The following is a 22,992-nucleotide window of genomic DNA, read 5'->3' as shown; positions in this document are numbered from 1 at the left end:
CTTTCCCCCATAATCAGGGTACGAACAGAGACAGGGCCCAGGGCCGCTGGGTCGTAAGGAGGGAGTTGCATGGTGTCTCGGAGAGTCCCTCATGCTCAGAAATCTGATCGTGGTCGGTGGAGAGACAGTGAGACAGCCTAACAGTCAAAACAGTTCCGTAGCAAGCTCTGGGTATTACTTGTATGTAATGTGTTTATTTTGGAGAAAGATGGACATTAGGAAGTGGTGAGAGTACATCTGAAATATCCTTTCCTATGTGCACTTCGGCCAAAGGGATCTGCCGTCGGTACTTGTGATAAATTCTTGTTATGAACTCGGAGATGCCAAATATTTCTCACCTTCTCTCTCCTCCTGTTTAGGGTTAAGGAAAACATCGAGAACGAAAGCGTGCAGTATCTCATTTGGTTATCATTTCCGCCTTGGTTAGGTCAAGTGGATTTTGTGGTGGAAACCATACGCGTTTGGTAGACTAAAATGGAAAAGTTACCAGCCAGGAGACCCTGGTTTTGGGTGTACCATTCCCTATCTGTGTGTGCATTTGTTTTGATTACTTTAATAATACAGTATCATGAACTACTTAAATATGTACATTTTAGCAAATAACCCATGTTCCCGTTACCCAATGTGAGAAGTGAAACATGACCAACACAGTGGAAGCCCTGGGTGTCCCCCCTCCTTCCCTCAGTTAACCATGTAATATTTTAGTCAGGTCACCTTTACCCTCTTCAGGTGTGGTGTTAGAACCTGTAACAGGAAGACAACAGCCACCCTGCTTAGCTCACTGGGTTGTTATGAGAATCAAATGAGTGGTGTCTGTGAAGGTGCTTGGAAAATCTCGAGGTGCTGAGTTGAAGTCAGGAAGGATTTGCCCAAGAGCTGATTTAGTTGTGTCGGGTGCCAGCCTGCGTAGACACAGCTCAGGTGTTTGGTGAGCACTTTTCTCTATACCTTCTTCCAAAGAGAATTCTTAATGAAGAAAAGTCAGTGAATCGAATTCTTCAGAGTCCCTCAGTGTATGTTAATTCAGCAAATATTTTCTGAGTACCTGCTATGTGTGAAACAACTATTCCAGGCAGCAGGGATATAACAGTGAACAAAATGCACAAGGTTCACGACCTGAAAACAATTCAAAACCATCTTTATTTTCTTATTTGCATTGGGTCTATCCTTGGATGCTTAGACATGTCTCATCTACATTTGATGAGATCTCACTTAAATCCAGATTTATACTAAGAATTGTTCACAAGGCAGTATTTGCATTGAAATTAGACAGATGTCTATTAAACGTTTAAGGTATTTATTTTCCTCAAACTCAGTCTCTTACAGAGAATTTTTTGGTGCCAGATAATGCTGGCATTTGAGGTAGAATTTTTTGCCTTTGTTTTAGCCAGTTTAAGCTGAGACAGCTTTCTACTACCCTGCAAGGTTTTAAACTTTTATCCCTTCCTTTGATTTGTGTCAGGGTGAGCCGTTTGGTGTAAAAGACTTGACTCCATATCTGCATCTGCCCCCATGCTGTCATCCGGCGTAGAGACCCAGCCCGTTCCACTCGATTCCTCCATGTCTGCCGAGGTGCAGGAATTATACTCTGAACTCCCAGTGAGTGTCTCCAAAGAGCTTCATGCTGACCCTGAGCCAAGTGCGATTCCAGATGTAAAACCTGGAGCCTCAAGCTCTCGTATAAGTCAGAGTAGGGCAGTGCCCTTGGAGCTGCAGAGGACTCCTGTGGAAAGTTGTCACGAAGAAACCCCTGAGACCTTGGACCATGGGGGTGAGCCTGGGCGGTGTGGGCTGGTGGACCCCACAGCAGAAGGTTCTGTGGCTTCTGGGATCTTGGATAGGGAAGTGAAAGCCAAGAGCATGGAGCAAAAGGTCTTCAGAGATGGAGGGGACCAGGCGGAGACTGTAAGAAACCCCTGTGAGGGAGCAAAGGAAGACACACGTCAATATTCCACAGCTGCTGAAGAGAAGCTCTGCCCCAGCCAGGTAAGAAATGAGATCTTGATGCAGATCAGTTGAGTGGGTATGGCATCTTTCCAGCTGGACTAACACTTCTCAGGATAAAGTACAGTCTGACAGGTAGCTTATGATTTATTCTTGAAACATTTCCAAAATGTTGATTTTGATGTTAACTTTCTTCTGATGATTTTTAAAAACATTCGTGTCACATCAGACACTTGAGGAGAGGAAGTGCTTATCTCATGAAAACGTGTCAGTCCTCTGACACAGCTACTGTATATGGCATGTTGAGTCTCTCTGTGATGGTCATGTGGGATTTCTGTGTCTGATGTTAAGGAACGATGTGTACTCGTTCCTTGAGTTTTGGTAGCGTCATGGTTAGGATAGAGTGAGGTGTCACAGGGGTATCTTTGAGGGAGACTGTTGACCCAGCTAGGGCTTCATAGGATGGATACCCTTGCGGGGGTCTCCATATTTCAGAAGTAAGTCCTAAGCTTTGCAGGTCTAGAAACTTGACTTATATCTTTTGTACATCAGAGGTGATGATCTCCAAAGGACTGATCCAAGCTATCCCCTTTCATGAGAGGCTGAAGCTTACATCAGAAAGCCAATTCTTTAACTAACACACAGTGAAAAGTGGAATCACTGCTTGGTGTGGCATGGAAAATCCCATCTCTGTGAATTTGATATTGGAATAAGAGGGATTAGTTAGGTGAGACTAATGGTTAGTGGGCTAAGGTAGCCTGATGGACCCCAATTCCTAAAGGAAGTTTTACCTGCCAAGTGGACTAGGAAGCTTACTCTTTGCCCTGGATGGTGCCTTAGATCAAGAGTTAGTAAACTTTCTGTGTAAAGGGTCGTACAGTAAATATTTTAGGCTTTGCAGGCCATATGGCCTCTGTTGAAACTACTCAACTCTGCCATTGTTGCTTGAAAGCAGGCATAGGTGATTCTTACAAAAATTAGTGTGGCTGTATTCCAGTAAAGTGTTGTCTATAAGCACAGGCTGTAGTTTGTCAACCCCTGCTCTATGTACTAATAAATTTGTATTCTCTGGGCTTCCTGGGCTAGGCTCCATTCCCCACTTGATAAAAATACATAATTTCTTTACACAGGTTGCAGGGCAATTGACTGTCATTAGTAGGCTGCATATATTAACCATAATTAAGAATAAAGCATGAAGTAACAGTTGAACAGAATATCAGATTTTATGCTGTAATGACCTATCCTTAAAAATATAGTTAAATGAGCAAGGTAACAGATCCAAAGTTCCTTACTCCTTGCTATGGTGGGCTACATCTAACAAGATGGAAAGTTTTCTTCATGTAAAATTTGATATAAAATGAAATTTTGCGTATATAAATGAACACAACATACTTATATCAGTACATGTATATACACACATATATACGTACCACCCAACTCGAGAACTAGAAGATTACTGTCTCCCTATTCCTTTTCTAAACCATTCCCTTTCTCCCTTTTAACTCCACCAGAGGTAAATTCTATTTTGAATTGTGTAAAGCAAAATGAAATTTAATAGATATAAATGCAAGATTTTGCACTTGGTTTCATAAAGGGAACTACACACAAGTGGAAAACAGAAGTGAAAAACAGAAGCCCTACAGGTTTTAACTGGTTAATTAGAATTGACTCTGTAGCTGCCAAGAAAAGCCAGTTTGCTCTTAATATACATTAACAAAATGTGTTGCCTGGACAGAGGTGGTGGTTGTGTGCTTGTGTGCTGGTTCGCCTGTACCTAGAGTATCATCCTCATGGTTCTCTCTCCCCTACCCCGCCCCCCCCCAGCACCCAGATGAGCTCAAGATACAGGGAGGATGGGGTTGGGGGCAGAGGGGAAGCAAGGAATGAGTCAGTGTTGGGGTTCCTGGCCAAAGCAGAGCCTGTCCCTTCCTTTTGACATTGAGCCTGGGGTCCTGTGGGAGGAATGTATTCATGGATAAGAATTCACACTAAGGACACAATGTGAAAATACCCCATTGGAAGCCAAGTTGCTGGGTCTTCCTGAAAAATCAGGAGGAATGAGAGAAGCCTTTGAGACTTTGGAGGGTTGAGCAGAGCAGTTCTGTTGGGCACAGTTAAGCTCAGGGGAAGACGGGTGGGACAGTGGCAGCTCCTGACATTCTTAGGTCACAGCACCATTGGAAATCTGGATGAATGCTGTAGGCCTCTCAGAAAAGCAGACATGCCATCCCGGAAGGTCTGCAGACTCCAGACATCCTTGGACCCCAGGTTAACTCTTGCTAGATGGCAAAACACCACAAGCATGGTCAAAAGACAACTGACAAATTGGGAGGACATATTTGCAACGTATATCATGGATAATGGGCTTATATCTCTAATGTATAAAGACCTCTTAAATTGGGGAATGAAAAAACCCAATAGAAAAATGGAGGAGACATTTGAGTAGATAAGTCACTGCATGCATGTGTGTTTGTGTGTGTGTGTATTGTATTTAAACACATGAAGATGGCCAACCTCACTCATAATTAGAGATGCAAATTTAAACAACCCATGATACTACTTTTATGAAACCTATCAGATTGGTGAACATGAAGAATTACGACAACACACCTGGTCGGCAAGGCTGTGAGGAAAAAGGCTGTTCTCACACATGGCTGGTAGGAATGCATACTGATACAACCTTGCAGAAGAGGAATTGGGCTACACTTAACAAAACTATGCCCTGACCTATTGACCCAGAACTCTCATTTCTAGAGAGTATCTACCCTGAAGATACACCTCCCACAGCATAAAAATATGTATACACAAGGTTATTGTTTGAAGCATAGTTTATTATTGCAAAATGTTGGAAGCAACCTAAATGCCCACATATAGGAGACAGGTTGAATAAACTGGTATATAAACATCCTTCCCTGGAGCCCTGTGCAACTGTAATAAAGAATGAAGATCTCCATGTACAGGTACAGGTGTCCCCTAGACCACTTCTGCGTTTGGTGATTCTCTGGAATTCACAGGACACTGCACATGGTCAGATTCACAGCTAAGATTAACTACAGTGTAAGGACATAAAGCAGTCAGCAAAGGGAAGAGGGGCATGGGGGCAATGTCTAGAGGAAATCATGCACAGGCTCCCAGGAGTCCTCTCCGAGTGTAGTCACACACACTTCACTTCCTCTGGGAACAAAGTCTGCTCATACATGTGAAATGTCTACCATGGAAGCTTGTTAGAGTTCAGGCTGGTCACATACCAAAATCCCAGACGTCACAGGAGGAAAGCAGCGGTTCCCCATGAATCACATTGTTGTATAGGTGTCGTGAGCCACTCTGATCATTCAGGAAATGGTGGAGACTCTCCTGCAATCTAAGTTCCCAGATGCTAGCCAAGGCTACCCTTGTAAGCACGCCTTTCTAAGAGTAACAGTCAGGCCTGCTGCTGTTAACTCTTCTGCAAAGGAGGATATACTAAGTGGAAAAAGCAAACTGAAGGACTTTCTACAGTATCCTCCCTTTCATGCATGAAAGAAGGGGAAATAAGCAAGTGTACAAGTGTATGCTCATTTGTATAAAACACACACATGTGTACACACAGGAGGGATGAGCCAGAGAAGAACCATGTCACTTCTGTGGGGTTCCTGCCCCGCAGATGCACAACCAGGATCTAACCATGAGGAAACATCCGACAAACCCAAACCAAGGGACTTTCCAAAAGTTACGAAAGATGAATACGTACGGAACCCTCTCAGTTGAAAGGAGACTGAGGAGGCACGATGACTAAATGAATTCTGGGAGCCTGGATTGGATCCTGGTCCCAAAAGGTGTTATGGAGCCATTAACAAATTTGAATAAGGTCTTTAGTTAGTATTTTATTAGTGTTAATAACTATACTGTGGTTATGTAAGATGTTAACATTAGGGAAAGCTGGATGAAGACTACAAGAAATTTTTTTGACCAATATTTGCAATTTTTTGGTGTATTTAAAAGATTATTTCTAAATCAAATGTTTAAAAACTTTAAAAATATTATAACAATAAAAAAAAACAGGGCCTCCCTGGTGGCGCAGTGGTTGAGAGTCCGCCTGCCGATGCAGGGGATACGGGTTCGTGCCCCGGTCTGGGAGGATCCCATATGCCGTGGAGCGGCTGGGCCCGTGAGCCATGGCCGCTGGGCCTGCGCGTCCGGAGCCTGTGCTCCGCAGCGGGAGAGGCCACAACAGTGAGAGGCCCACATACCGCAAAAAGAAAAAAAATAAAAATAAAAAAAAATAAAAAAAAACAAAATAACCTCTTCTTGATAGAGGGAGACAAAATTTAACTCAGTATGAGAGGTGCTTTTTAACAGCTAGACCAGTCTAGAAATGGCTTAGGTTACTCAGGGAAGTCCTGTTTATAAAGAGGCTCTGTGACTGTCAGGAATATAGCAAAGGGGATTCTAACTCGGACAAGCAACCTCAGAGGTGTTCTTTTCCATGCTGACATTCTGTGATTTTGTTCTAATAGTTGATTTGCCTTTAGCAGCATTCCACAAAGTTTTTTTTTCTTCAGCTGTTGTTCATCTCAAACCAACAAAGAGGCCCGCAGTCGTGCACTGGCTCCAGTTTGGGGAATAGTACTCAGAGGTTATCACTTAACCCACTCTTCTCTGTTCCCTTTGAACCAAAATCAGTCAAGGCGGAAGGGTACTGACTTCAACAGAGCTCGGCTCCAGGAATAAGAACTTGCTGTGGTTGTAAAGGACAGCCACCTACACTTTCCGGCGTGGATTGCATGAATTAAATGAATTTAATGAAGTTAAGTCTACTTCGTGAATTTCCCAGTTCATGGAGAAGAACAGCACCAATATTTAGAATTAGAAGTTTACGCTTTTTTGTACCTTGGGCCCTGATGAAACCTAAACTGATTTTGTTAAATATTCATTTCATTCACTCATTTAACCTCTCTTTAAGGTCATTATTAGTTGTGTTTTTGTTTTTCTGTTTTTTTTGGTTGTTGTTGTAAAAGACAAAGTACATGTTATTTTATGAAGCAACTTATTTTTTTATTTTTATTTTTTGCGGTACGCAGACCTCTCACTGTTGTGGCCTCTCCCGTTGCGGAGCACAGGCTCCGGACGCGCAGGCTCAGCGGCCATGGCTCACGGGCCCAGCCACTCTGCGGCATGTGGGATCCTCCCGGACCGGGGCACGAACCGTGTCCCCTGCATCAGCAGGCAGACTCCCAACCACTGTGCCACCAGGGAAGCCCCTGAAGCAACTTATTTTTAAATGTTGGTCTTAACCTTTTTTTTTGGCTTTTTTTACTGTGGTAAAATACATATAACATTTACCATTTTTATTATTTGTAACGCTTCAGTGGCATTAAGTACATTCACATTGTTGTGTAACCATCACCACCATCCATCTCCAGAACTCTTTTTATTTTCCCAAATTGGAACTCTGTCCCCATTAAACAATAATTCCCCATATGCTCTCCCCCAGCCCCTGGTAACCCCCATTCACTACCTTTCTGTCTATGAATTTGTCTGCTCTGGGGACCTTATGTAAGTACAATCATACAGTCTTTGTCCTTTTGTGACTGTATTTGACATTTTCTTTAAAGATCCACGTGGGGCTTCCCTGACGATCCAGTGGTTAAGACTCTGTGCTTCCACTGCAGGGGGCAAGGGTTCAATCCCTGGTTGGGGAACTAAGATCCTGCATGCTGTGTGGTGCAGCCAAAATTTTTTTTTTTTTAATAAAAAATAAAAAAATAATGATCCACTTTAAAAGTTAAAATAAATATTCCAGTCATGAAATATTTCAATCATGAAAAGTTAAACCAGCAAAAAAATCATTCTTTCCTGCCTTATGATTGTGTCAAAAAGGTATGAAGACTTGTAACTGGTACTTTTGTCCTTTGATCTGGGATATTCTGTTATCGGGAGGGGGAAGAGTCTGGGAACAGGTGCGTGGAAAGGACAGCTGCAGGAGCCACGCTGAGTGGTGAAAGAACCATTCAGCTCTGACCTCTGCACTCACAGGAGGAAGGTCAAGAGCTATGGTGCACACAGAGGTTATGGACCAGGATACGGAAAAGACTGGTCTTATTTCAGAATAAAGTGGAAAGACGGGTATGCGACATCCCACACAGGTGATTTGACACTGAAAACTTTTTTTTTCCTGATTTGAACAACCAACTTTATTTTCTTTTTTTTAACTGAAGTATAGTTGGTTTACAATGTTATATTAGTTTCTGGTGTACAACGTAGTGATTTCATTTTTGTTTTCTTGGCTGCGCAGTTTGTGGAATCTCAGTTCCCCGACCAGGGACTGAACCCAGGCCATGGCAGCGAAAGCCCAGAATCTAACCACTAGGCCATCAGGGAATTGCCCAGTGTAGTGATTTTTGACATTTTTATAGGTTATACTTCATTTAAGGTTATTATAAAATATTGGTTACATTCCCTGTGCTGAACATTACATCCTTGTATCTGTGAAAACTCTTTATACCATGCTTTGTTTGTTTTTCTTGCTGCTTAGATATAAGCTGTACACAGGGGTAGATCTGCCGAGGTGAATGTGTTGCAAAAGCTTTGGCTTCAAGATACATCATTCATGCTCAACACAGACACAGAAAAAGTTCTGAATTGTCTGTTAGCGGAAACATACGAAGACTCAGTATGCATCTTTTGACAGATATTTGAAGGCATATGGACAGGAAACATCAAGTCAGGAAGCACAATGGCTGTTGATCACCCGAGGCATGTTATGCTATTGGAGAAACTTGTTATTTAATGGCATGTTCAGAAAAGACCCAATCTTGTGCAATTTATGTGACTTCACTTAAGGGAAAGGCTGTTATGCTAAATGCCCATTAAGCTTCCTTCCTCGTCACCCTAAGAGTCTCTGATCCTAAGGGAAATTCGCAATAGTGTGAAGCAGCTTGCTGTTTGCTTAAAAGGAAATCTTGTTGGAAAGAACTCATTTTCAGTGATTTAAAGGTGAAAAAATCTGAACTTCACACTCTCAGTAGTACAGTTGGTGGCCATAAGGTGTTCTCCTCGTCTGCCAGGGTACTGTGGTCCCCACAGTGATGGTTTGCCTGTGGTTCACAGCTCATATTGTTAAAAGTGTGTGACAAAGAAGTGCCCAAAGCACCATTCACATATTGCTGGGACTTAAGGTGGAACTTTCTCCTCATTAGTTTAGCAGTTCTCTTAGATAAATCCTTGTGGCGGACTGTTATTAAATGCCTTACCCAGCTAACGTGATTGATGCCTCATTTAAAGTTTCTCTGAATTGAGATACATGGAGGAAAATTCCTTTTTAGGCTCAGTAAGGATGACTTAAAGTTATTGTCCTACAGCTCTTCCTTCCTAGATATGCACGTGTAGGAAACTGAAAGGTCCATCTAGAGATCCAACGTCTTGTTTATTTTCAGTGTTCTTCACTGTGAGCATGATCACTGCTGTTCCCACAAGTGCCAGGAAATGGGAGGTATCTCATTTGCTCTGTGTTGGGGCCTTGTTGTGTGTTCAGTGTGTCGGCAGTCCCACCTGAAGCTGGGACCACCACTGCTCCAGCTCAGGAAGCTCAGTCTAGGAGGAAGTCAGCGAGATCTGCTTACAACCAGGGCTCATGGCTCAGGTGTACCTCAGGCCCTGAGGAGCTTATAACTACCCTGCTTATAAAAACTGAAGGGCCTGGTGTATGTTCATTTCCCTCCTAAAGATATTTGTGGGGGGGTTTTTTTCTGGCTCAATACTAGCCTCATAGGAATGAATCAGTATTGTGTCTTTTCCAGGATAAACAGCCAGCTTTTTTTTTTTTTTTTTAATTTATTTTTGGCTGTATTGGGTCTTCGTTTCTGTGCGAGGGCTTTCTCTAGTTGCGGCAAGCAGAGGCCACTCTTCATCGCGGTGCATGGGCCTCTCACTGTCGCGGCCTCTCATTGCGGAGCACAAGCTCCAGATGCACAGGCTCAGTGGTTGTGGCTCATGGGCCTAGTTGCTCCGCAGCATGTGGGATCTTCCCAGACCAGGGCTCAAACCCGTGTCCTCTGCATTGGCAGGCAGATTCTCAACCACTGCCCCACCAGGGGAGCCCCACAGCCAGCTTTTAGTGGGAAATAAGATTACAGATGAACAGTAAGAATGGTTTTTAAGACCCTCCTAAAATCTGCCTATACTTTGGAGAAGTATTTTAAGTTGGTTTTGATTCCAAGCAGTGGGCAGGAGGATGACATGTTGGCTGTGCCAGGCTGAGGCAGAGAATTTGCTGTCAGTTTGACAAATTGCACTATTACGTGGCATTTCGTATTTTATATAGTTTATATAATGCTACAAACTACTGCAATGATCTCATTTGATTTCGCAAGAGGGATCCACGTGAACTTTTATCTTGGAAACAGATTTTGCAAGGAATGTTAGGATATTAACGATCAGATGTCAAGATTTAGTAAAATCTAGATGGTAGAGAGAAATGTTTAGGACTTTACCTCTAGAAATCCTGAAACTTAGAACACTTAGCTGATAAAATATTGTAGGAAGAGGACATTGTGTCTGATAAATTTCTGCAAGTGTCTATTACATGATCAGTTGGCTCGAGGGGATGGAGGGAGTTGCACACAGGATGCTTACGCTACACGGCCATTGCTCGCAAGTGGTCTGTTCTGTTCCTTCATCTGCGTTTGGGACCCAAGGCTGGTTGAGCTCCCACCTGATGTGAAGATCGCCCACCGCCGTGGTGCTGGTGGTTGGGGGTCCCTCACATCTGAACTCAGCCTCACACTGTTTTTCAACCCTGTCAATTCCTGATCATATCTAGACTTAAAACTTCGTAGGGTCCACAGCCCTCTGTGAGGGGAAACTTGTTTTTCATAACTCAGAACCTTCAGGAGAAGCCAGCAAGGCAGGAGGAGAGAGGAGTCTGGCACTCCTGGCTTCTGCTGCTCCCCTTCACTGTTAGGAGTCATGGCTAAGCAGGGAGACGGGGGGATGGCTTGAAGCAGTCAGGTTGGCACTCCACCAAGGTGTGTGCGGGCTCCAGCTAAGACATCTCCTTAGAGCAGCAGGTGGGGCCAGACTAAAATCCCAGCAGTCCCTCCAGGAGCCAGAGCCCTTAGGGTTCATCATACGAGCTCACCAGAGTCCTTGGGAATCTGAGGGGACCTGTATGCTGCTGGCAGGAGGTCATCTCTCACTGCAGAGTCTCTTCTAGGCCCAGAAGAGCTTAGGGCGGTCACTCCAGATGACACCGGGCTCTGTTGGTGACAGTCCTATTGGCTTTTCTCACAGGAAAGTGAGATCTAAGGTCTAAGGTCTACTGGATGGTGAGAGCTCCTGCTCATGGAGCAGCTGTCCTGATAGGGCATCTTGCGAGGTGTCTGTGGTCCCCATTTATAAAACCACCTGTAAGCATGCACTCTGTGCAGCAAAGCTAGCAGGTGGGAGTCCTGCGGCTGGAACGGAGCTGCATCTGACTCCTCACCCCTCGGCTTTTGCTCCAGCACCCGGCCTTTCCCATAAAGTATTAACCTGAAGAAATACTCTAAATAGCATCTAATCTAACACTTCAAACATTCAGCCTGAGAACTGGAAGTGTGGAGGGTAGTATCATTTTGGAGAAAGGATCAAGGGTAACTACAAATAATGATGTTCTCTTAACCTCTTATTTTGAAATAATTTGAGACTTACAGAAAAGTTGCAAAAGTAGTGTGAAGAATTCCCATTACCCTTCATGCGTATTCCTCACATGTTAACATTTTACCACCTTTGCTTTTTTTCCCTTCTGAATAATTTGAGCATATAGTTGCAGATGTGATGCCTAAATACTTGACTGTGTATTTCCTAGCAAACAAGGGCATTCTGTCAGATGACCACAGTACCCTAATCAAAATCAAGAAATTAACACTGATCCAAGTACATTTGGCCAATTGTCCCACTGAAGTCTTTTGTAGCAAAAGAAAAGAAAATGTTTTCTTGGCCTAGGAAAAGTCCAGGATCATTTGTGGCATTCAGTTGTCATGTTTGTTTAGTCTCGTTAACATTTTCTCAGCTCATGACCTTGGCACTTGAAAGAGTACAGGCCATTTATTTTGTAGAATTTTCTTCAGTTTGGGTTTGTCTGGTGTTTCCTCATGATTAGATCCTGTTTGTGCATTTGGGGGGCAGGAACCCCACAGAAGTGATATGGTTCTTCCTGTGCATCCTCTCAGCAAGCGCCTGGCATTGAGGTGCCTCATTCCTGGGCAGGGGAACTGCCATCACCTTGTTCAGGTGGGGTCTGCCAGCCCTCTCCACTGTGAAGGTACTATTTTCCCCTTCATAATTATTAAGTATCTTGTGGGGAGATATTTTGAAACTATGTAAATATTTGTTTCTCATTCAAACTTTTAGCGACTAGTTTTAACATCTATTGATGATTCTTGAGATAATTATCACTGTGATGGTTGCCAAATGGTGATTTTCTAATTCCATCATTCCTTCTACGGTAAGTAAGAGCTTTTCTTCTCCCCATTTACAAATAAATTTGACCTGACATCACTCTAGAATTTATACTCTTTTGGCCAAACGTGGTAACACATAAGTTCTGTGGGAGATGATTGTTTTAAGTTCATGCTGTGCAAAAGCGTTCCACACTGAAGTTGCAATAGAAAGTGAAGGAACAGTTCTGCTTTGTACATGACACTCCATGCCGGGCCTCTTCTCTCACTTCCAGTGATGATGCTTTATTTCCTCCTGTGTCCACCTGTATTTGCCATCACTTTGATCTCTGTTTCCACCACAGAACTTTGCTTAGAAATGAAATGGTTTTGCTTGTTTGTTGTTGTTTTTGTTTTGGGGTTTTGGGGGGGTTTTTTTTTTTTTTTTTTTTTTTTGCGGTACGCGGGCCTCTCACTGTTGTGGCCTCTCCCGTTGCGGAGCACAGGCTCTGTACGCGCAGGCTCAGCAGCCATGGCTCACGGGCCCAGCCACTCCGCTGCATGTGGGATCTTCCCAGACCGGGGCACGAACCCGCATCCCCTGCATCGGCAGGCGGACTCTCAACCACTGCGCCACCAGGGAAGCCCTGGGGGGGATTTTTTTTGGTGGAGAATGTGGGCAGTGATTTTTTTTTTAAGTGCTGTAAAAGTCATCAAGCATTGTAGCAATGATTTCACCATCTGTCAATTTAAGTGAGTGCTATGTCAGAATCTTTTACTTACCAGTTAAATCCATGTGAAAAAAAAAATCTTTGGGCAGAGAAAAAGAGGTGACCCAGAAGGAAACTTTGATGTGAGCTGCCATCGTTGGTCTGTCAGTGTCTCCAGCTGGTCAGCCTGGTCGGACCCTTTCCTCACGGGGCCTCATGCCACACACGCGCTGCTGCTGTTGCCCCTTCCCATTTTCCTGAAGTCCCTCTGTAGGTTGTCATTGATGGTGTTCCTCCTTATACCCTCCTCCAGTGAACAGGGATGAAAAGGAAAAATAGCCCTTCCAGGAAGTTTGAGAAAAAAATGAGTATGTGTTGCTGAGAATGGTTAGGGACTGAGTTACATTCAACTTCCTAATAGTTTCCATTCAGATTTTCACTTAATTAAGATCACATTGCATCAGTGTGTTTCTTGATTCGGAGGATACTTGCAGGGTTTTCTTTGGATCTGCACCCCGGCATTCTAAACCTCTGTTATTGTCCAGACCTTGGGAAACTTGGCTTTTCAAGCTCAAATTCTAGAGAAGTGGAAGTTTTATTGATTATATGAATTTGAGGTTTGCTTCAGTTCCCAGTCCTTGTGACTGCTAGCAAATTTCCAGGAGTTGGAAAGAAGACTCTCAGAGAATCATTGGCATTGGTGAGCTCGGGTGTCTCTGGATCCTCCCTGACCGCTGGATTTTCTTACCGCAGGAGGACCTCCTGATGCAGGCAAGCAAAGAACATCTATGCGCGGACCTCCCTGAAGATGGTCTGAGGAACAAAGGTATTTATTTCTCACATCTTTTCCTTCTTCCATTATTAAACACACAATTTTAGTTCACACTGGGAACGTGAGGATTTTAGGTCCCTGCCTTGCCAGATGGACTTCACTGTAGCAGCTCTTGGTATCACTGCCCACGGACGTACTCGGAGGCCCCTGGTATGATCGAACGATGCCTCATTTGTGACAAAAGTTTGCTTCCCACTTTTTCTATAATGAGTCCCCATTGACTGTGAGTTGAACCTTAATGCTGGTGTGAAGTCTTTCATTTGACTTTATAAAGCTGCACTGCTGTGTGGAAGGGTTCACGTGGACGGGGAGGAACCACCGCCGGCCGTGCAGGGCATCCTGCTCTGTTCTCGTGGACAGCGTGTCCACTCCCGGTCACCTTGAGAGTTTGCAGACAGTTTCTCACTTCCGTTACGTCGTTTACTCCTCAAAACCATTGTTGAATATGGGCATCTGAGATACTGCCTTTGATTTGATTGATTTGATTGAGGAAGAAGCTGAGGCCCAGAAGAGAGTGCTGAGCCAAGATTCTTCTCCCACTGCCCCAGGCTGAAAATAATCTTAGGTAACTTTAGCGAGGACTCTGTGTATCTATTTTATAATTAAGGTTAACAATGTAGAATAATCAAAACTGCAAAAAAAAAAAAAAAAAAAAGCAAACATGTTTAATTGTGTGAACATTTTGTTACTGTGATACAACGTCAGATTTGACTCTGCTTCTTGGCAGCCTGGACAGAAAAGGAAGCACAGACCATCCCTATGAGAAAGGACGCTTGTCCCAGTTTATCACCCTGCTTCCTGCTGCTGGAGATTCTCTCTGTGGCTCAAAGCCTTGGCTGTCCAGTAGAGAGTAAAGCTCTGAAGATGAGAAATGTCGCTTTGTGCATGTCTCACCCAGTCTCAGGGCTTTACTAGGGTTGCAGTTTAGTGCCGTCACCTGTCCCCGCCTGGACCTTTTTAGTGGGGCTCCAGTACTGGTATACTGAGTCATAGGTGTGTTGGTGTATTTTCATCCACATCTTATCACAAAATTCACTGTATGTTATGAACTACATTTAACTACTTTCATTTAACCACTGAATGGACCTTTTAAACAAGAGAACCAGAGTTATTTTCTATGATGAAATCTGCATTCTCAGACTTACCTGGGTTCTCTCCACCTAAAAAGCTGGTCCCCACTGGACCTGGATAAGTTGAGCTCTTGTGAAAAGTGTTCTCAGATAAACTGCTCTGTGGCACTTTTCTTCCTGTCCTAATGCCATTCGTCTTTAGTGTCTTAAATTGGTAAAAGGAAATTGTTTTCCTCCCAAGCCATAGGGTTCTCAGGTTGATGTGGGGGAGCCTAGAAATGGCAGCTCTGCCTGACTTTTAGCAGCGATGGCCTAGTGCCCGACCGTGAGACGTTCTTCCCTGCAGCCCCCGAGAACCTTGCAAGCTGGCCCTGTGTTACACCTGCGGGAACCAGCTCGGCTGTCCAGTGTCCCAGGCAGGCATGGCCAGGCAGAAAGGAGGGTTCTAAGCAGGCAGGTCTCCACAGGAATTGAGTCTTGGGAGTGCAAGCAGGCCATGTAGCTGCCACCACGGATTTGAGTTAAACAGATGCACATGCTCTACTGTCGTGTGACGAGCATTTCAGCTTGCTTTGCCAAGGTCAAGGTCAAACATTTACTAACTTACCGTTTACTATAGAATTGAGAAGTAAATGATGTTTCTTGGAAATCTGGTTGTACTGTCTCTCCAGGGGCCCCAGCGGCCAAAATTTTCACTCTGCCCCGGACTGTAGCTCCTAACTCTGGGCATATTAGGTATTTTAAGTTTTTCTGATGGAAATCTAATGGATCCTTGCTACCTTTGTTGTGAGCGTTTGTACTGTTGAGCACTGTGCAAATTGCTGTACATAGTTTTGTTTATACTAAGTTTTGATTATTCTGAAATGGGGGCACCTCTGAGGTCAGTGTTCTGTAATAATTTATAAATTTGCTGAGGGGTGAATTTGGGTCCCCCGTACTGAGCTATCTAGTAAGTGACTCTGGTGCAGCTCCCTTCTCTGTGTTGTTTTTCCTTCTCTCTCTAAATGTCCCGTTCACAGCACACTCCCAGGTTCACATGGGATTCCAGGCTTTTGAGGCTCTTTACAGTCGTTCTGTCTGCTATGGTTCAGTGAGGTAAAATGAGAACACGATTGACTCTTTAATAAAAAGGACCTTTGTGTTAACCAAAAGGAGTCTTTAATTTGTAGAATGCTATTTTGCATATCATTCCCCATTTCTTTTTTTTTTCTTTTTTTTTTTTTTTTTTTGTGGTACGCGGGCCTCTCACCGCTGCAGCCTCTCCTGTTACGGAGCACAGGCTCCGGACGCGCAGGCCCAGCGGCCATGGCTCACAGGCCCAGCCGCTCTGTGGCATGTGGGATCCTCCCGGACCGGGGCACAAACCCATGTCCCCTGCATCGGCAGGCGGACTCCCAACCACCGCACCACCAGGGAAGCTACATTCCCCATTTCTTGATTGCCGTAAGGCAGATCTGAGAGAAGCGGGCATGGGGACCAGTGCTGGGTGGTAGTCAAGAGGCCATTTCACAAGGGAAGAATGTCCCGTCAGGCCCTCTGACTGTGCCTCTCCCTTCCTGCTGTTCTGAGTGTTAACCTGGCTGTTTCACCATAATTTTCTGTTCAATATTTTATAAAACTAATGTTATCAATTTTTTTTTCCTTGTAACTGGGCTTGATTGGGAAGGTTGCATAAGAAAGATGGAACGGGCTCCAGGAAAAATACAAATATTAGTTCCCACTAATTACTGTGAGACTTAGTTCCCATAGTAACAGTCTCCGTTAAGGCTTATGTGGGAATCCTCTGAAATAGTAGGGTCACCAGAAATTGGAAGAGCATTGAGGAAATAAACTTTGATGCAGAGGTGAAAGCATCAAGGAGGGAAAAGCTACCTTATATAATTTTTGGAACCAAATAGTTTAAATTATTTAGAATAACTAAAGTTGAAACAATCTTTTCATAGCCTCTATTTCTATTATGTGAATAAATTAAGCATTTTAAGGAGATGGAATGAACCTATCAATAAAGCCCTTAGGTGGTATATGCATCCAGATTCTTGGAGTTTACTGATCTGTTTGTATAATTGGGAATTACTATCTCATGTTTTGTATTCCCTGTTTATGTCATTATCCTCCTATAATTTACATTTTGGGGAGTGGAAAGTTGAAAAATCAGCCAGTACCACATCCATTTAATAGGCTACAAGGAGGAGGTGTAGACATTTGGGGAACTAATTTTTTTTTTCATTTTTAAAAAAATTAAGGTATTACTTACATATACTGAAATTCACCCTTTTTTGGGTGTGCATATGGTTCTGTGAGTTTTGACAAACATACAATTGTGTAATCACAGCTGTACCAGCACAATCAAGAAATAGAACATTTCCATCACGCACCAGTCTCTTGCAGGCCCCTTTTGTAGTCTGTCCTTGCCACCCCCAGCCCTTGGCAACCACTTATCCATGTTATTTCCCTATCGTTTTGACTTTTCTAGAATGCCATATACACGTAATCATGCGGGGGAAGCCTATGAGCCTGACTTTGTTCATTTAGTGTAGTGCATTTACAATTCACAGTGCTGTGTGTATCATAGCTCATTGCTTCTTACATCTGAAAGGTATCCTGTCGTCTAGTTGTATCACGATTTATCTGCTTCTCGTTCGAGGGAAATTTGAGTTGTTTCCAGTTTTGGTAATTATGCATAATGCTGTGGTAAACGCTTTCATACAAGTTTTTTTTTTTTTAATTTACTTTCATTTATTTATTTATTTATTTATAGTTTATTTTGGCTGTGCTGGGTCTTAGTTGTGGCATGCAGACTTCTTTTTTTTTTTTTTTTGCTGTACGCAGGCCTCTCACTGCTGTGGCCTCTCCCGTTGCGGAGCAAGGCTCCAGATTTGCAGGCTCAGCGGCCATGGCTCATGGGCCCAGCCGCTCTGCGGCATGTGGGATCTTCCCAGACCGGGGCACGAACCCGCGTCCCCTGCATCGGCAGGCGGACTCTCAACCACTGCGCCACCAGGGAAGCCCCTATGCAGACTTCTTAGTTGCAGCATGCATGCGGGATCTAGTTCCCTGGCCAGGGATCGAACCCGGGCCCCCTGCATTGGGAGCATGGAGCCTTACCCACTGGACCACCAGGGAAGTCCCTCGTACAAGTTTTTGTGTGAACTTGAGTTGTCATTTCACCTGGGCAAATACCTAGGCTTGGGACTGCTGGGTCATTTGGGAAGTATGTGTTTAATTTTACAAGAAATTACCAAACTGTTTTCCAGGGTGGTTGCACGCTTTTTTATTCCCACCAGCAATATATAAGAGTTCCAGGTGAGGAGTTGAATGCTATCTCATTGTTGGTTGACTTATCTGGAATTCAGAAAGCCAGGTGTCCAGTGGTCAGTACAAGCATAGGAGGTGACGGAACTTGTAGGGCTGTCTGCCGCATTCCTATCACCAGTAGGCAGCCTTTGTGAACCTCCACCAGAGAGCTTCGTTTTATAAGGCATTTCAACATTGCTAACCCATTACACATCTTTCCAAGAACAAGATGCAGGATAAACCAAAACTTATGTCATATTTAGTTTCCATGTCTAGCCACTTAAATTTTGATCCAGGAAAAGGTTGTCATGGAAATGCTATTGAACCTTTGTCAACCCTCCAGCATGTCTATCCTGAATTAGGGTCATTTGGAGATAACACCAAAAAGGTGTCTGAGTTTTCTGATGTAACTTTTATTATAATTGGAGTATGAGCACTTTTTAATAAAACAATTTCATGGAGATATAATTTATAGACAATAATTTTCACCCATTTAAAGTGTATACTTCAATAATTTAAATTTTATCACTTCCCAAAGAAACTTTGTACCTGTTAGCAGTCATTCCCCATCCCCACATACCTCCAGTCTCCTCCAGTCGCTAATCTGCTTGTGTCTCTGTAGATATGACTGTTCTGGACACTGTATAAATGAGACCTTACAACATATGATCTTTTTGTTTTTGTTTTGTTTTGGCTGCATCCCGCAACTTGCAGGATCTTAGTTCCCCGCCTAGGGATCGAACCCGGGCCCCAGCGGTGAAAGTGCCGAGTCCTAACCACTGGACTACCAGGGAATTCCCAAAATGTTCCAATTCTCCACATCCTTTATCAGTTATATTTTATTTATTTTTGGCTGCATCGGGTCTTCATTACTGCACACGAGCTTTCTCTAGTTGTGGCGAGTGGGGGCTACTATTCCGTGTGATATGTGGGCTTCTCATTGCAGTGGCTTCTCTTGTTGTGGAGCACAGGCTCCAGGCGCACGGGCTTCAGTAGTTGTGGCATGTGGGCTCAGTAGTTGTGGTGCATGGGCTTAGCTGCTCTGCGGCATGTGGGATCTTTCCAGACCAGGGCTTGAACCTGTGTCCCCTGCATTGGCAGGCGGATTCTTAACCACTGTGCCACCAGGGAAGCCCCCAACAGTTACCTTTTGTTTTCTTTTGAATAATAGCCATTTTAATGGGTGTGAATTGACATCTCATTGTGGTTTTGATCTTCATTTCTCTTATGACTAATGATGTTGAGCATCTTCTTATGTGCCTATTACCATTCCTATGTCTTTGGGAAAATGCTTATTCAAGTCCTTTTCCCTTTTGTTTTTCTTTTATAAAAAATTAATAATTTTATTTGTAAAGCAGTGTAGGATTTACAGAGAAATTGAGCAGATGACACAGAGGGTTTCCATCCCAACCTTCACTCCCCACCCCATGCCCTCCAACGCCCGCCCCCCGCACCGTTTCCCCTATTGTTAACGTATCAGTGTTGTATATTTGTTACAGCTCATGAAACAGTGTTGTTATACAGTTCATAGTTCATTCCGATTCCCTTAGTTTTTCCTTAATGTCCTTTTTTTGTTCTAGGGTCCCATCTAGGAACCCACCTCACATTTAGTCCTCTTAACCCCTTAAGCTCCTCTTGGCTATGATGGTTTCTCACGCTTTCTTATTTTTGGTGACGCTGAGAGTTTTGAAGAATGCTGGTCGAGTGTATTGTAGAATGCCTCTCCATTGGGGTTTGTCGGATGTTTTTCTCATTAAGACTAGGGTTATTTGTGGGTTTGGGAGAGGAAACTCACACAGGTAAACTGCCATTTTCATCACATATCAAGGGTACTTACTATAAACGTGAAGTGGTGTTTGTAAGGTTACTCCCCCTCCCCCTTTCCATACTGTCCTCTTTGGAAGGAAGTCACTATGTACAGACAACACTTGAGAAATGGGGAACTCTGCTCCCTCTGCCTATTTTTGAATTAGGCTTTTTGTCTTTTTATTGTTTAGTTATAAGACTTCTTTATATATATTAAGTACAAATCCCTTATCAGATGGATGATTTGCAAATATTTTCACCCCACCAGTGGTTTGTCTTTTTGCTTCTTGATGTTGTCCTTAGAAGCACAAAAGTTTTGGGACTTCCCTGGCAATCCAGTGGTTAAGATTGCAATTCCACTGCAGGGGGGTACGGGTTCGATCCTTGGTCGAGGAATTAAGATCCCACATGCCACATGGCATGGCCAAAAATTGATTTTTAATTTAAAAAATGTTTAAAAAGCACAAAAGTTTTTAGTTTTGTTTTTTTTAATTGATTAATTTAACTTTTTTTAAAAAAAATTGAGGTCTAGTTGATTTACAATATTATTTTAGTTTCAAGTATAAAAAGTTTTTAGTTTCGATGGAGTCTAGCTTATCAGTCTTCCTTTTCTTAATCACTTGTGCTTTTGGTTTCTTAGCTAAGAAATCATTACCTGGGACTTCCCTGGTGGCGCAGTGGTTAAGAATCTGCCTGCCAATGCAGGGGACACGGGTTCGAGCCCAGGTCTGGGAAGATCCCACATGCTGTGGAGCAACTAAGCCCGTGCGCCATAACTACTGAGCCTGTGCTCTAGAGCCCTTGAGCCACAACTACTGAAGCCTGCGCGCCTAGAGCCCATGCTCTGCAACGAGAGAAGCTACCCAATGAGAAGCCCGCGAATCGCCGCAACTAGAGAAAAGGCCGCATGCAGCAACAAGACCCAAGGCAGCCAAAAATAAAAATAAATAAATAAATTTTAATAAAAGAAAGAAAGAAATCATTACCTAACCCAAGGTCATGAAGATTTACTCTTGTGTTTTTCTTGTAAGAGTTTTATAGTTTCAGCTCTTACATTTAAGTTTATGATCAACTTTGAGTGGATTATTTTGTGTGATGTGAGCTAGGGTTCAAATTTATTCTTTTGCATGTGGATATCCACTTTTTCTAGGACCATTTGTTGGAAAGGTATTCTTTTTGGTCCCTTTGTCAGAAATCAGTTGACTGACTATAAATGTTAGGGTTAGCTTCTGGACTCGGGGTTCTGCTACATTGATTTTTTGTTTGTTTGTTTTTTGCGGTACGCGGGCCTCTCACTGTTGTGGCCTCTCCCGTTGCGGAGCACAGGCTCTGGACACACAGGCTCAGTGGCCATGGCTCACGGGCTCAACCGCTCCGCGGCATGTGGGATCTTCCCAGACCGGGGCACGAACCCGTGTCCCCTGCATCGGCAGGCAGACTCTCAACCACTGCGCCACCAGGGAAGCCCTGTAGTTAAATTTTGAAAGCAGGAAGTATGAGTCTACCAGCTTTGTTCTTCAAGATTGTTTTGACTGTTATGTGTCCGTTGCATTTTCATACGAGTTTTAGGATGTTTGTCAATTTCTGAGAACACAAGCACCATTTAAGCAATTATCATAGAACTACAAATTCAGGATCTTCAGCTGAGGTCATGAAACTCCTGTGCTTCTTAAATGGGCACATACCTCACAGAATACACATTTCACCCTCCAGTGTACCTACCTAATACTTCCAACACCTTCCCTCATTTAATTCTTCATTCTGCTAACATCTATATGTACCTGCCAGTCTCCAGGTTCACGGTCGGGTACTGAGTACACAGCAATCATTAAGATCCAGTTTCTGCCCTCACATACCTCCAGTCTCATGGAGCTGATAAATGAGACACATAATTGAGAAACAGCCTTACAGAGGCTTTGATAGAGATGTTGTGCAAGGGAGTGAAGTTCCAGGGGAGTGGTTCGCACTCACTAAGCGTGGACTCCGTCTGGCACTTCTGACAGTTTTACCTGTCAGAAGTAACGGACGGGTCACCGACTTATCTAACCTTTACAAGTCCTGTGATGTGGATACTCTTTTTCTCCCACATTACAGATGAGGACCCAGGTCAGTGTTCCATGGCCTTTTGAAAGCTTACTAATAAATAGAAAACTTTCTTAAAGGCTCCTTTAAAGTTCTTTGTGATTTCACAATAAATGTGATTAAAAACAAGCCAAAAGATTGGGCAGAGTATCATTTTGCTTTCGCGCTGTCCACAACCCCTCTTCCCCACCCGCCCCTCTGCTCACCACCTGGGAAGTGGCTGCTCCCCGGCCTCCCCACTAAGACTGGACGTGTGGAAAACAGGCGGTCTTCCAGCAGGTGGGGGCTCTAAGTGCGAATCTTGCCTTAAGTGCCTTGCACAGTAAATGGTTTGGGGTTGGATGAAAAGTTTTAGTGTTTTCCTGAGTAGGTATAGTGAGGGATAGGACTAGTGTGGTGCTGGAACAGAGAGGGGAGTGGGGGAGGGGCCAGAATATACATGACCGGTTTCATGAATGCTGCTGCGTCCAGCAGAGAGACATAGTAAAACCATTTGGAATATTTTGCTTAGAAATTCATGAATAGGTTAGAATTGTCTGCTATGATATGGAAAGTGGGCCAGTTTCAAAGATAAATACTCTGTGGACTATTAGGATTTCAAGGCTGCCTTTTGTCAGTGATTGGTAGCTTTGCACACTTATGGAATGCAGCACGCATTTACGTATCTAGTATTTGGTGACTCTGGGTATTTCTAAATGCTGTGTTCTAGCCTAGTTATTAAGTTTATCATTTAAACTATTCTCAGATTCAGTAAAATAAGAATCAGAGAGAGCAGAACAAAGGAAAAACACTTCTCCTATATATGGCGGGCACTGTACCAGGTGGGTTTTTTTTTTTTGCGGTACGCGGGCCTCTCA

At 43.6% G+C, this 22,992-nt stretch overlaps 1 protein-coding gene across 5 annotated transcripts in view; it reads left to right on the top strand.

Moving 5' to 3' along the window:
- The window catches only part of PRR14L (proline rich 14 like), a 58,286-nt gene that overhangs the window by 6,000 nt on the left and 29,294 nt on the right, over positions 1–22,992 (top strand). For 4 of the 5 annotated variants that reach the window (XM_060118511.1, XM_060118510.1, XM_060118512.1 and 1 more), the window contains exons 2-3: positions 1,463–1,986; positions 13,805–13,877. In XM_060118511.1, the coding sequence (XP_059974494.1) occupies positions 1,513–1,986; positions 13,805–13,877 (547 nt within the window). In that variant the 5' untranslated portion in view covers positions 1,463–1,512. The remainder of the gene's footprint in view (positions 1–1,462; positions 1,987–13,804; positions 13,878–22,992) is intronic. The other variant, XM_060118513.1, reaches the window with a different exon arrangement.

This window comes from Mesoplodon densirostris, chromosome 15, assembly GCF_025265405.1.
Source record: "Mesoplodon densirostris isolate mMesDen1 chromosome 15, mMesDen1 primary haplotype, whole genome shotgun sequence".
Taxonomy (NCBI): domain Eukaryota; kingdom Metazoa; phylum Chordata; class Mammalia; order Artiodactyla; family Ziphiidae; genus Mesoplodon; species Mesoplodon densirostris.
Note: the sequence above shows the minus strand (reverse complement) of the source record. Positions and strands in the feature narration are given on the sequence as shown.